Source organism: Monodelphis domestica, chromosome 8, assembly GCF_027887165.1.
Source record: "Monodelphis domestica isolate mMonDom1 chromosome 8, mMonDom1.pri, whole genome shotgun sequence".
Lineage (NCBI taxonomy): Eukaryota > Metazoa > Chordata > Mammalia > Didelphimorphia > Didelphidae > Monodelphis > Monodelphis domestica.
In genome coordinates this window covers 242,997,700-243,010,469 of record NC_077234.1, presented here as the reverse complement: position 1 = coordinate 243,010,469, position 12,770 = coordinate 242,997,700, and the positions used below count along the sequence as shown (strand labels likewise).

The following is a 12,770-nucleotide window of genomic DNA, read 5'->3' as shown; positions in this document are numbered from 1 at the left end:
ATGTGTGTGTGTGTATATATATATATATATATATATGTCAGCAATTCTATCTTTTCACTCATGGTTCCTGTTGTTATAAGTATCCATTGCTATTTCTTTGAATCTATTCTACACTTTGAGATATTTTGAGTCTTTTTCCTACATGCCTTTACACTTGTGTAATATTAAGCACAAATTTCCCTGGTATTTGTTCAGGTTCTGCTATATTTCATTATTTCATTTTCTTGGGTGCCATTTCCATTTTCTAATATAAAATAACAATAATTGAGGTGCAAAAGTCCATGTATAATGGCTCCACCATCAACAAATTTGAGAACTGATAGCTATAGAAATATTGACAATTCACATTTATGTTATTTTAGTTTCATCTAGAAATGCTCTTTGGGCATGAACTAAGCCCAAAAGCTTAACTGGGTCGTACACCAAGATTTTTATTGGCTTCTTTTCTTTTATTTTTTCAGTGGTTTATAAGGCAATATGGTTTATAATCTTTCAACAAATTTATTTTTTGCAAATGAGCATATGTTTATAATTGGGTATCCAAGTTCCTATCTGCCAGGTCTCTTGATTTGGCAAAGTGATTAAATATTTATTTGCTAAGGATGTTTCTGGAAATCACTGTGGCAACTTTTATATCAAATGTCCCTAAAATGGTGATAAATCATTTTAATTTTTTTCTTGGTTTAGCAGTGCTTTAATAACTCAGTAAGAACTGTTGTAAATGGAAGTAATTCTCGTCTTTGCTCTTCCTTCTTATTTGATCTTAATTGTCATTTACCCTAGTCATATAATAATTTTGCTTTACAATGAGAACTGATTCTGAAATGACTTCCCTCCATTAACCCATATGACTCCTGTTTATTAAGATACAGTTAATTTTAATTTGGAAAAGTCATATATTGGTGTAGTATCTAAATTTGACATCTAAAATATTCTGATGGTTTGATTCTCTGCAAATCATTTAATCTCTCAGTGTTGTACTAGGTGGGTCTCTAAGAATAAATATTGAAGGCAAGAAGTCAGACTATAATGGTAGAGGGATTTTCCTTCTGTGGAAATGAAATGAATTACCAATTCATTTTTTGAATTGAATTGAATTACCAATTCAAAATTACCAATGAAATCATAGAATAAGACTTTTCCCCCCTTGTCTCTAAAATTTGTTTGGCACTTGTCACATTCATCCCTTTCTAACTGGCTCCCTTTAAAAAAAAAAACAAACATTTTTTATTTGGTCAATTTCAAACATTATTACTTGGTTACAAAAAATCATTTTCTTTTCCTCCCTCCCCTCCCACCACCCCTCCTATAGCTGACATACAATTCCACTGGGTATTACATATGTCCTTGATCCGAACCCATTTCCATGTTGCTGGTGTTTGCACTAGGATACTCATTTAGAGTCTACATCCCCAATCATATCCCCTCGACTCCTTTTGTCAAGCAGTTGCTTTTCTTTGATGTTTTTACTCCCACAGTTTTTCCTCTGAATGTGGATAGTGTTTTTTCTCATAGTTCCATCTGGGTTGTTCAGGATCACTGCATTCACACTAATAGAGAAGTCCATTACATTTGATTGTACCACAGTGTATCAGTCTCTGTGTACAATGTTTTCCTGGTTCTGCTCCTTTCACTCTGCATCAATTCCTGGAGGTTGTTCCAGTACCCATGGAATTCTTCCACTTTATTATTTCTTTGAGCACAATAGTACCATCACCAACATATACCACAATTTGTTCAGCCATTCCCCAATTGAAGGGCATCCCCTCATTTTCCAGTTTTTGGCCACCACAAAGAGTGCAGCTATGAATATTCTTGTACAAGACTTTTTCCTTATTATCTATTTGGGGTACAAACCCAGCAGTGCTATGGCTGGATCAAAGGGCAGACAGTCTTTTATCGCCCTTTGGGCGTAGTTTCAGATTGCCCTCAGTTGGATTAATTCACAACTCCACCAGCAATGAATTAATGTACCAACTTTGCCACATCCCCTCCAGCATTCATTACTTTCCTTTGCTGTCATGTTAGTCAATCTGCTAGGTGTGAGGTGATACCTCAGAGTTGTTTTGATTTGCTTCTCTCTGATTATAAGAGATGTAGAGCACTTTTTCATGTGCTTGTTAATAGTATTGATTTCTTTGGCTGAAAACTGCCTGTTCATGTCGCTTGCCCATTTATCAATTGGGGAATGGCTTGATTTTTTTGTACAACTGGTTTAGCTCTTTATAGATTTGAGTAATTAGACCTTTGTCAGAGGTTTTTGTTATAAAGATTGTTTCCAAATTTGTTGCTTTCCTTCTAATTTTAGTTACATTGGTTTTGTTTGTACAAAAACTTTTTAATTTGATGTAGTCAAAATTATTTATTTTACATTTTGTGACTCTAAGTCTTGCTTGGTTTTAAAATTATTCCCTTCCCAAAGGTCGGACAAATATACTATTCTGTGTTCACCTAATTTACTTATAGTTTCCTTCTTTATGTTCAAGTCATTTCACTATCTTCCAATTTTCCCACTATTTGACAAAAACTGCTGGAAAAACTGGAAGACAGTGTGGGAGAGATTAAGTTTGTATCAATACCTCACACCCTACACCAAGATAAACTCAGAAAGGATAAATGACTTGAACATAAAGAAGGAAACTATAAGTAAATTAGGTGAACACATAATAGTATACATATCAGACCTGTGGGAAGGGAAAGACTTTAAAACAAAGCAAGATATAGATTAGAGTCACAAAATGTAAAATAAACATTTTTGATTACATCAAATTTAAAAATGTTTGTACAAACAAAACCAATGTAACCAAAATGAGAAGGGAAGCAACAATTTGGGAAACAATTTTCATAACAAAAACCTCTGACAAAGGTCTAATTACTCAAATTTATAAAGAGCTAAATCAGTTGTACAAAAAAATCAAGCCATTCCCCAATTGATAAATGGGCAAGCGACATGAACAGGCAGTTTTCAGCCAAAGAAATCAATACTATTAACCAGCACATGAAAAAGTGCTCTACATCTCTTATAATCAGAGAGAAGCAAATCAAAACAACTCTGAGGTATCACCTCACACCTAGCAGATTGACTAACATGACAGCAAAATAAAGTAATGAATGCTGAAGGGGATGTGGCAAAGTTGGTACATTAATTCATTGCTGGTGGGGTTGTGAATTGATCCAACCATTTGGGAGGGCAATTTGGAACTATGCCCAAAGGGCGATAAAAGACTGTCTGCCCTTTAATCCAGACATAGTACTGCTGGGTTTGTACCCCAAATAGATAATAAGGAAAAAGACTTGTACAAGAATATTCATAGCTGCGCTCTTTGTTGTGGCCAAAAATTGGAAATTGAGGGGATGCCCTTCAATTGGAGAATGGCTGAACAAATTGTGGTATATGTTGGTAATGGAATACTATTGTGCTAAAAGGAATAATAAAGTGGAAGAATTCCATGGAGACTGGAACAACCTCCAGGAATTGATGCAGAGTGAAAGGAGCAGAACCAGGAAAACATTGTACACAGAGACTGATACACTGTGGTACAATCAAACGTAATGGAATTCTCTATTAGTGTCAATGCAATATCCCTGAACAATCTGCAGGGATCTAGGAGAAAAAACACTATCCACAAGCAGAGGACAAATTGTGGGAGTAAAAACACCGAGGAAAAGCAACTGCTTGACTACAAGGGTTGTGGGGACATGATTGAGGAGAGACTCTAAATGAACACCCTAATGCAAATTCCAACAACATGGAAATGGGTTCGAATCAAGGACAATTGTGATACCCAGTCGAATTGTGCGTCGGATATGGGAGGGTTAATGGGAGGGGAGAAGGAAAAGAAAATGATCTTTTTTTCCAAGGAATAATGTTTGAAAATGACCAAATAAAATAATGTTTAAAAGGAAAACATGAGAAAAAGAAATAGCTTTCTATATCCAGATCAAGAAGGGAGGAAAGTGAAGTTACAATAAAGGTAATAGTCTAGGAAAATAATGAGGCATAGAGTGATTGGAGGTCCCAGAAATTATTAAGAACAAGTTTAGGAGAGGTAGGACATAGATTGATTATGGAGTTTTGGCTAATGGAAATGAAATGCTTATGATTAACAGTCACCTTAGAATGTGACCTTTTTGAATCTGAACTGAAATGGAAGAAGAGAGCATAGTGATTGTGGAGACTGAAGAATTGGAAAGCTCAGGAGCTTGAAGGGAAGTTCAGTAAGTATGTTGCCATCCCCTGATGTAAGAGCATAGTTTTGGATGAAGAGGAAGGCTGTATGTCACATATTGAACTCTGAGAAAGGAATGAAAATGTCCTGGTAGCCAGTAAATATCTGCTGCAAAGATCAGGATTAAGTAATAAATTTTAGATGACATAATCTCAAAGGAGAAAAAATAGTTGAGTAACAAGCAAAACAACAGTTTGGCAATAGGGAGCAAGAAATATTCTGGCTTTCTCTTCTAGGAAATGTATCTGGAAGGATGTACAAAAAATAATGATTGTCCTAGGGAGCATGAACCATTTGGGAAAAGCCAAGTCCCTACGAGTGCCAGAATATGGAAGAAGACAAAGGAAAAATCTGAAATGAAGAGAAGTTTATTAATCAAGGTAGAAGAATTCTAGATGTTATAATGAAAGTAGCAAGCAAACTGAAAAAGAGAACAAACCACAGAAGTGAGAGAGAAAGATGGTTTATTCTTAGGTAATCAGCAATTCAGTATCACTGGATTAGGAAGGGTTTTCGAGAATGAGATTAGCCAGAGGTGGGAGTGATGAGTTACCTTCAAGGTTGGTGGTGTTGGCATGTGATTCTTGACAATATCAGGTAAGTTAGTTAAATTCTCTGCCTCCTGGTGTCTCAGCCCCACTTTGAAGTCTCTAGGCTTTACCCTTCATTAGTCTTCTTGGAAGGGCTTCCACCACTCACTAGAGCAGACATTTTGGCACAGCCTGCAGACTTTGGGTGACAGACATGAACTATAAGGCTTTCTTGGTTTATTTGGAACTATCCTTTTAATTGATCTCCATCCCTTAAGTTTCCACCCACAACAATTCATCATCCACTCATCTGCTAAAGGTATTTCCCAAAACCATAGCACTAAGAATGGCATACTCTCTCCACCCTACCACCAATAAAATCCAGGAAAAATAAAGATAGCAAGATAAATAAATGACACAGATAGACACATAGGACAATCATTCAATATGCATTAAGTGCCAACTATGTGTAGGATACTGTGCAAAGTGCTGGAAATACAAAAAGAGACAAAAGACAAACTGTCCTCAGGAAGTTCACAATTTAATGGGGGAGACAACAAACATCCAAATATATATATACAAACTGGATACCCACAAGATAAATAGGAAATAACTCACAAAGGAAGGCACTAGAATTTAAAGGATATAGGAAAGAGTTATTGTAGAAAATGAGATTTTTCTTGGGATTTTTAGGAAACCAGCAGGCAGAGATAAAGAGAGGGAAAAAGAATGATTCTAGTTTTGAATCTTTTAAGTTCAAGATGTCTACAGGATTTCCAATTTGAGATATCTGCAAGGCAGCTAGAGATGTGATATTGGAGACCAGGAAAGAAGTTGTGGCAGGATACGTGGATCTGAGAGTTATCAGGTTAAGGATGATAATTAAATCTATGGAAGCTGATGAGATCACTAAAAGGCAGAAGAGAAGAGAACCCAAAACAGAACAATGTGGGTCACTTATGGTTACAAAGCATGTTCTGAATGGGGAGCAGCTTAAACGGAGAAGGGGGTGTCAGATGGGTAAAAGGAGAACCAGGCAAGAATGGTATCTTGAAAACCTAAAGAGAGTAGAGTAATAAGGAGGAGAAGGTGGGAATGTCAAAGGCCGAAGAAAAGCTACATAGAATAAGGATTGAGAAATGACTTTTGGTTTTGGAAAAATCAATAATAACCTTGGAGATAGTGGTTATGATGGAATGATAAGATCAGAAGCTAGATCATAGGACATAAGAAGAAAGTGGAGGTACCAATTATAGACAGTCTTTTCAAGGAGTTTAGTTACAAAGAGTAGAAAAGATAAAAGACAATTTGTGGGGATGTAAGGATCAAGTAAGATTTTTTTTTTTTAGTATAAGAGAGACATGGGCATGATGGTGTATAGTTAGAAAATCTTGAACCCCTAAAACTGTATTACCCAGAATGCTTTTCCCTTTGTGCACATTTGTGTTTTCACATAATTGTTTATAAGTTCTGTAGCTCCTCCCTATTGCTCTCTTCTCTGGCAACGGAGGCTGGGTTAGTTGCTTTTTTACTTTAGTTATTATTAATAAACTCTTAAAATAGAATAGTTATTGTATATTAATTTTAATTTTTACAGTGGAAAGGGATAAAGACTAAGCAGTAAATAAAAAGAAAAGGAAAAATAAATGATAGAGTAAGAATGGCAGATGGGTAATCTGGAGATGATAGGAAGGAACCAGCTTGCTTGAGGAAGTCAAAGGGTTAGCCTTGGGAAGGAGTAAGAACATCTCATCCTGTAAAATGGGGATGAAGGAGGAGACAGTGAGAGAAGACATCAGAGTGATATGATAAGAGAAGAGATAAGAAGGAGCTCATGATAAGTGACCTCAATGTTTGTAGTAAATATGAGGGAAGGTTCTCAGCTGTCAGGTTGGAATGAGCATAACTTCGCCATTCCTCTTCCCTCTATAGGGTGATTAGGAAGGGCCAGACAAGATATTCAAGTCAAACCTAGACAGCAAGAGATAGGAAGTATAATCCTTCCCATTATTTAATAAGTTCTGAATATGTGCCAGGCCATTCTAAATTTGGGAAATACAAATATAAGGAAGGAATGTAGATGCTGTCCTCCAGGAGATGACATTTTAATTAGGGAAGACAACATAGAAAAAGATCTGAATGTGGAGATCAGGGCACAATGTCATGCTGTGGTGGTGCCTAGGAAGTGGAGTGAAGGTCTGGTTCTTGGCAAAATGAGGCTAAAATTCCTGGACCCCAAAATGGTTCTTGGAATAGAATCTGAGAGTTTTGTGAGGAGAAAAAAAGAGATAATAGCCAAAATGTTTTCAACACAGCATGCAAAAGATTGTGAAACTTTCTGTCTAGAATTTAGAGTTCCTCATAACCTGACCCCTTCCTACCTTTCTACTCTTTTGACATTTTACTCTGTTCCTTGCACTAGCCTGCTTTCTATTCCTCGATCACAGTAGACCATCACTTATCACTGGGCTTTGCACAGGCTGACCCCTATCCCTGCAACTTGCTACTTCCTCTTTCTTTGCCTAACTACCTTCAAATCTTGGATTTCCTACTCTCATCAGTTGGCCTTTCCTAACCAATTCCTGCCTCTCTGCCTTTGCTCTTTTCTATATAGATCTTGTGTTTATCTACTTATTTACACTGTTTTCCTTGTTGGAAAGTGAGATTCTTGAGGACAGGAATGGTTTTTACCTCTCTCTGAGGCCCCAGCATTTAGCACAATGACTAGCATTTAGGAGAAATTTAAAATATGCTGGTTGATGGTTATTCTTGAATAAAATAACTTTCTTATTTTATTTCTAAAAAACCTATATGAACAAATTTAACTAGTGCAGAATAACAATTATTTTAATTCAAATAGAAATATATGACCCAAACTAAGCAAAACATATTATTTATTTTCCAATTAACTTGGTAATGTAAATAGCTAACCTGATTGATTCAGGCTTAAAAGCAGATGTTAATTTTACACTAACATATAACTAATAATTACCTAATAAGTAATACTTTTTGCTGCCACTCTGATTTAAGTTGGGAACAACTTTTAAACTAAAGAAGACATTTCACAATGATTGAGAGAAATTATCTACTTGAATAAGCTATTTTTAAATTATATGATCTAACTTTTATGTGTTATATGTTTGTGATTATATGCCCAAACCAAGGTCTACTTAAATGAAAATTATGTGTATAAGATAAGGTGATAGAAAAGGAAAAAAGATGGAGATATTGGGGAGTCTCTAAAACTTGGTAAAAGTTTTTATAACTATAAAAATTCTCTACTTTCTCATAAATATTATAAATGATATAAAAATAAAGTTAATATTTCATGGTAATCAAATTTAGGAGCTAAGTAGTACAAAGTAGTAGAAATATTGTCAATAATGTTACACAAAATTCCAACCAAGATGACAAAGTTTTAAGCGTACTCATAGTATCAAGATTTAAAAGGTCCTAAGAAATTGGAAGGAAAATGATAAAATTCTGAGATTGCCATTGCTCTTACTATTTTGTTATGAATAATAACTTATAAATTGTCAAAAAGCAGAGAATACAGACTTGTTGAATTTCTGAGCACAGGCTAAAAACAGTCTTTTCTTACACTAACATTCTGAAGTGGCTATAGATTAATGAATGTGATTATTCTTAGAAAGTTTGGGATTGTTTCGTTATTCTGCATTTCCTTAGTTCTGTTTCTAAATATATTTTTGTATTTTAATTAGGGTTACTGGAGTAGACCCTAAGACAAATATAAAAAGGAAACAAATCAAATGAACAATTTATTAGGTCATCTATCTCACCCTCAACCAGAATTTACTTTTTTTTTTTTCTGGGAAGTAAAAACATTAGAGAAAAGAATTTGGAAAGTGCTTGCCTATTAACTCTTAGTTATTCTCTTTCCCTTTCAGCACCATCCCTGATAGGTAATGTAAGGAAGGACTGGGCATCCCAAAATAGCATTGCCCTCTCATGGCAAGCACCTGAGTTTTCCAATGGAGCCATTCTGGACTACGAGATCAAGTACTATGAGAAAGTAGGTTGTATTTGGAGCTCCCAGAAAAAAAAATACACATATACGTCTTTATAAATCACCAATACATATATATGTGTGTATATATGTACATATATATACATATACATATATTTAGTATGTTGTGACTTTTATACCAATTAGATAAGTTGACTCTGATTCTTGTTTTTTTGCTTAATCCTTGTATTCTTTTGATTTCATTCTGATTTCTTGTTTTCTTTTTTATTTGCTAATGATTCTGTCTTATGTAGATTAAAGTTGCTTTGATACAGTCACTTCTATTATTGTGAGCTTGTTTTAGAGGACTTTGTATTCTACTTGGAACTAGTATGGCCCCATCAATTTATATTTTGTCTGCCAAAACACTGATATTTTTCTTCAATTAGGGAAAATTTTATAAATGGAATCAGCATATTGTACAATTTGGGAGCAAACTGAAATATACTCCAACCCTTTGCCAAAACTATTACATGTTATATGCAATTTTTTTTCAAAATTGGGGATGTAGGGTAGGTTGCTTAAAAATAATATTCTTTGATATTTGGATCAGTTATTTACATTGAAAAACAAGATCTTTCTTTTAGATGACAAAGATCAAAGATCTTAATCCTTTTTTATGTAAATAAAATACTAGACAGACTCTGAAAGAGCTGGAATGAAGGATAGGGCTGGAGTAGATAAGGGAACTCCTCTCCAATAAATAATAATAATATTTTCTTTCATGGAATCTTATATATATTTAAATATGTATGTACATTAAATATGTAGGTACATGTATATATGGCATCTTGACTCTCTAGGCAATTCTTTAATACTATAAGTTTCAAATAAGTTACCAGTGAGCATTGTTAGAGGGAGTCTGCTCTTAATGGAGTTCCATATACCAACAAGGTCATAGGATGGCTAGATGGATAGACAGACAGACAGATAGAGAGAGAGATTGATAAATAGATAGATAGATAGACAGACAGACAGATGAAATGAATGAAATGATAATCAGTCAATAAAAGGGAAATGTTGGTCTTCTAGACTATTAACCATTGTTGACTGGGAAAAAACACAAAACTATTAAATAGTAAAAATCACTCTTTAATCAAGGGCAAAAGGGGTTCAGCACCAGGAGGCCTCAACAGCAGAGCTGCTTGCCACACACTACTGCACAGTCTGAGGATTGAACTCTGGCCTCCCTGGTCACTGACCCCTGGGAGTGCCATCTGGCTATATGTACTCCAGGGAACAAAAGAATTTGGGTATCCTCTATACCATTTGGGGGATCCAGGGGGTAGGGAAAGATGATTGACATCACTATAGCTACAAGGAAATGGGAGTGTTCAAACTACACTGAAAGGACATAATCAAGCTTGGGAAAGGAATCCGAGCTAGAGGCCAGTGTGTAAGAGAAGGGGCTGCTTCCAATGGATACTAAAGGATGGTTCCTGCCCAGGTGTACATCTTCTTGGGAAAGGGTCTGACACATGAGGGGAGACAACTTGAGACAAACAGGGTCCTTAGCATATCCTTAGTCTCACCCAACTAGGACTGCCATTCCCCAGAGGGTCTCCCACTCAGTCTGAAACTGCCAGCCTGGGATTCCCTTCAGGGTAGATTTCCATGGGAACAGGGAACAAGTACAAAATTTGGTGTCTCCAACCTATAAGCTAGTCCTGAAACTTGGGGTTCACCAGATCCCACCAGGCCACAAGTTTGGGGTTCCTAGATTCCATGTTGACACCATATACAATAATAGGATTATTAATTCTCTAAGAAAGTATCAGTCAGTAGACCATACATGTTGTCCCTTGAAATCTTTGTTCCTGTATAAATAAATATGTCATTTCAGGGTCGGAATAAAAGAATTTTGTGAAGTTTATTTGGACAGTAGCATGACCTATTACTAGGGAATTAAGCACGGAATTGGAAGCCAAGAACTCCCAAGTTCAGATCTTATCTCTGGCTATGACCTGAGGAAAGTCAATTAATCTCTATGTATCTCCGACTTGGTGACTTGGTATTTTCAAAATGGATAGAAGGATACCTACACCATTTACGCATTTAATCATAGACCTGAAGCTGAAAAGCAGTGTATCAGGGTTGCATTTTACTTAAGTAAACTACCCGAAACTATAGTCTATAACTTTGAATGTGCCACATATTGGAAAATAACTGTTGGAAAGGAGTAAAAACAAGTACCTACATGACTGACTCTCACTCAATAACCCTTTTAACAGCTACGTTACCCAGAACATACATTTCAACATTAAATAATGCAGAGATAGGATGAAACCAATGGTAGAAGGTTTTCATCAAATGTGATTTAGACCTTAAATTAGAATCTTCTTAATATACATTTTCAAGAGCTGTTAAGTCAACACCTAAATCAAACCGAGGTTTTCTCATTCAGTTGAGACTTTCCACCCAAAATAGTAGAACTGATGCTGTTTCTAAGCTCGGTGTCTACAAAATGCTCCTCTAGATCCTCTCTCCTTCTCTAAAAGGCTTCTAGGAACCTAAGTAGTTCTAGTTTGGGGCCTATTGAGCACTGCAGGGATTTGAGTTCCTAGAGCTCTTTGGTATGTTAATGATCTCTAATGAAAAAAGCCATAGCAGGTAAACCAAGAGAAAAATGTTTCCTTTCACACAAACCAAACCTGATCAGAAGTCTTCCTTAATTAGACCACCAAGAATCATTTTCCTTCCATTCTCTCTAGTTTAAAAGTTAGTTCTGTATAGAGGACAGTTTCTGAGACCTAAAATGCTATTAGATGGTTCTTATCTGTTGAGCAATACAATTTCCCCCAGGATATCTTATAAAACTCTACAATGTTGAAGATACTACTAGAATTAGACACCAACTGGACAATTGTACAATTGTACAATGATATTGGCTGGCACTTGACCCCCTCCCCAACTTGCTTTCTGACCCCTATTCACATGAACACAAGATATTTGTGTGTATACATATATATACCATTGTAAATGTTTGCGTGCATTATCTATCTATAGAGAGAGAAATGTAAAACTACCCTGCATGCATACACTCCTGCTTTTTCTGCATTGTACAAATTCCAAAAGAGCTATTTGTGAATTTTTTGATTTGACTTTAATTTCCCAGCTCACATCAGTTTACCAAATACTCTTTTACTATCACAGAGGAAATCATGTGTAGACCCCAAAGAGGAGAAAATTCCTTCCCTGTATGTATTCACAAGTAAGGCTCAGCTGGAGTCTTCCCTCTGCCTGGGAAAAAACCTTTTCTGCAAAATCCTCAATAAAAGGAGAGAAACAAAGAGCCACGTCTCTGAGCTGGGCTTCCACCTCTAGTCCCCAAAAGGGTTATTCACAGGATGAACATTTCCACAGCACAACAGGTGCTGTACAGATTGGGGTTTGTTGTTGGCAGAACACCCACCCTAGCAGTACCAAGCTAGATCATTTTCTGACTCTGCTGTCAGTCCTTCCAGAGCCACATTGCCTTGGATACTGTGTACAACTCCTGCAGCCAAGCTGAAGACAGATTCAGTGCTTGTTTATTAATCTACAGTTTTCCCTTTTTCCCTTTTATCCCTATTTAGTTCAATGGATTTGTAGGATTTTACAGAAATGTTTTCTTCCCCCATCCACTGTAGCTCCACAAATGCCAGTAGACCAATGACAAAACAGAATACTTCAATTACCACTTAAATGTAACATGTGGGACACTGGTACAATGGGGGGTGTATGACAGCTTAACACAGGAATTTACCAGACTTCTAGCAGAGGCAGCCAGGATTTTTAGATTCTTCCTATAGGGGAAAAGAAAAACAAATACTTCGTGGGGACAACCAGAGCACAAAATAACACTGTACCTAATTTGGTATCAGAGCAAAACAAACAAAACAATCCAGGAATCCTCACAAAAACACAGGAGAAATAAAGCACTTCAAATGAAATAATGAAACAAAATTCAAAATGCCATGAAGGCTGACGGCAGATTTGTGAAAA

At 36.1% G+C, this 12,770-nt stretch overlaps 1 protein-coding gene across 3 annotated transcripts in view; it reads left to right on the top strand.

Moving 5' to 3' along the window:
* Positions 1–12,770, top strand: part of EPHA6 (EPH receptor A6) — a 1,223,915-nt gene that overhangs the window by 772,932 nt on the left and 438,213 nt on the right. For 2 of the 3 annotated variants that reach the window (XM_056806830.1, XM_056806831.1), the window contains one exon: positions 8,668–8,792. In XM_056806830.1, coding sequence (XP_056662808.1) covers positions 8,668–8,792 — 125 coding nt within the window. Of the gene's footprint in view, positions 1–8,667; positions 8,847–12,770 lie in introns of those variants that run through there. The other variant, XM_007500796.3, reaches the window with a different exon arrangement.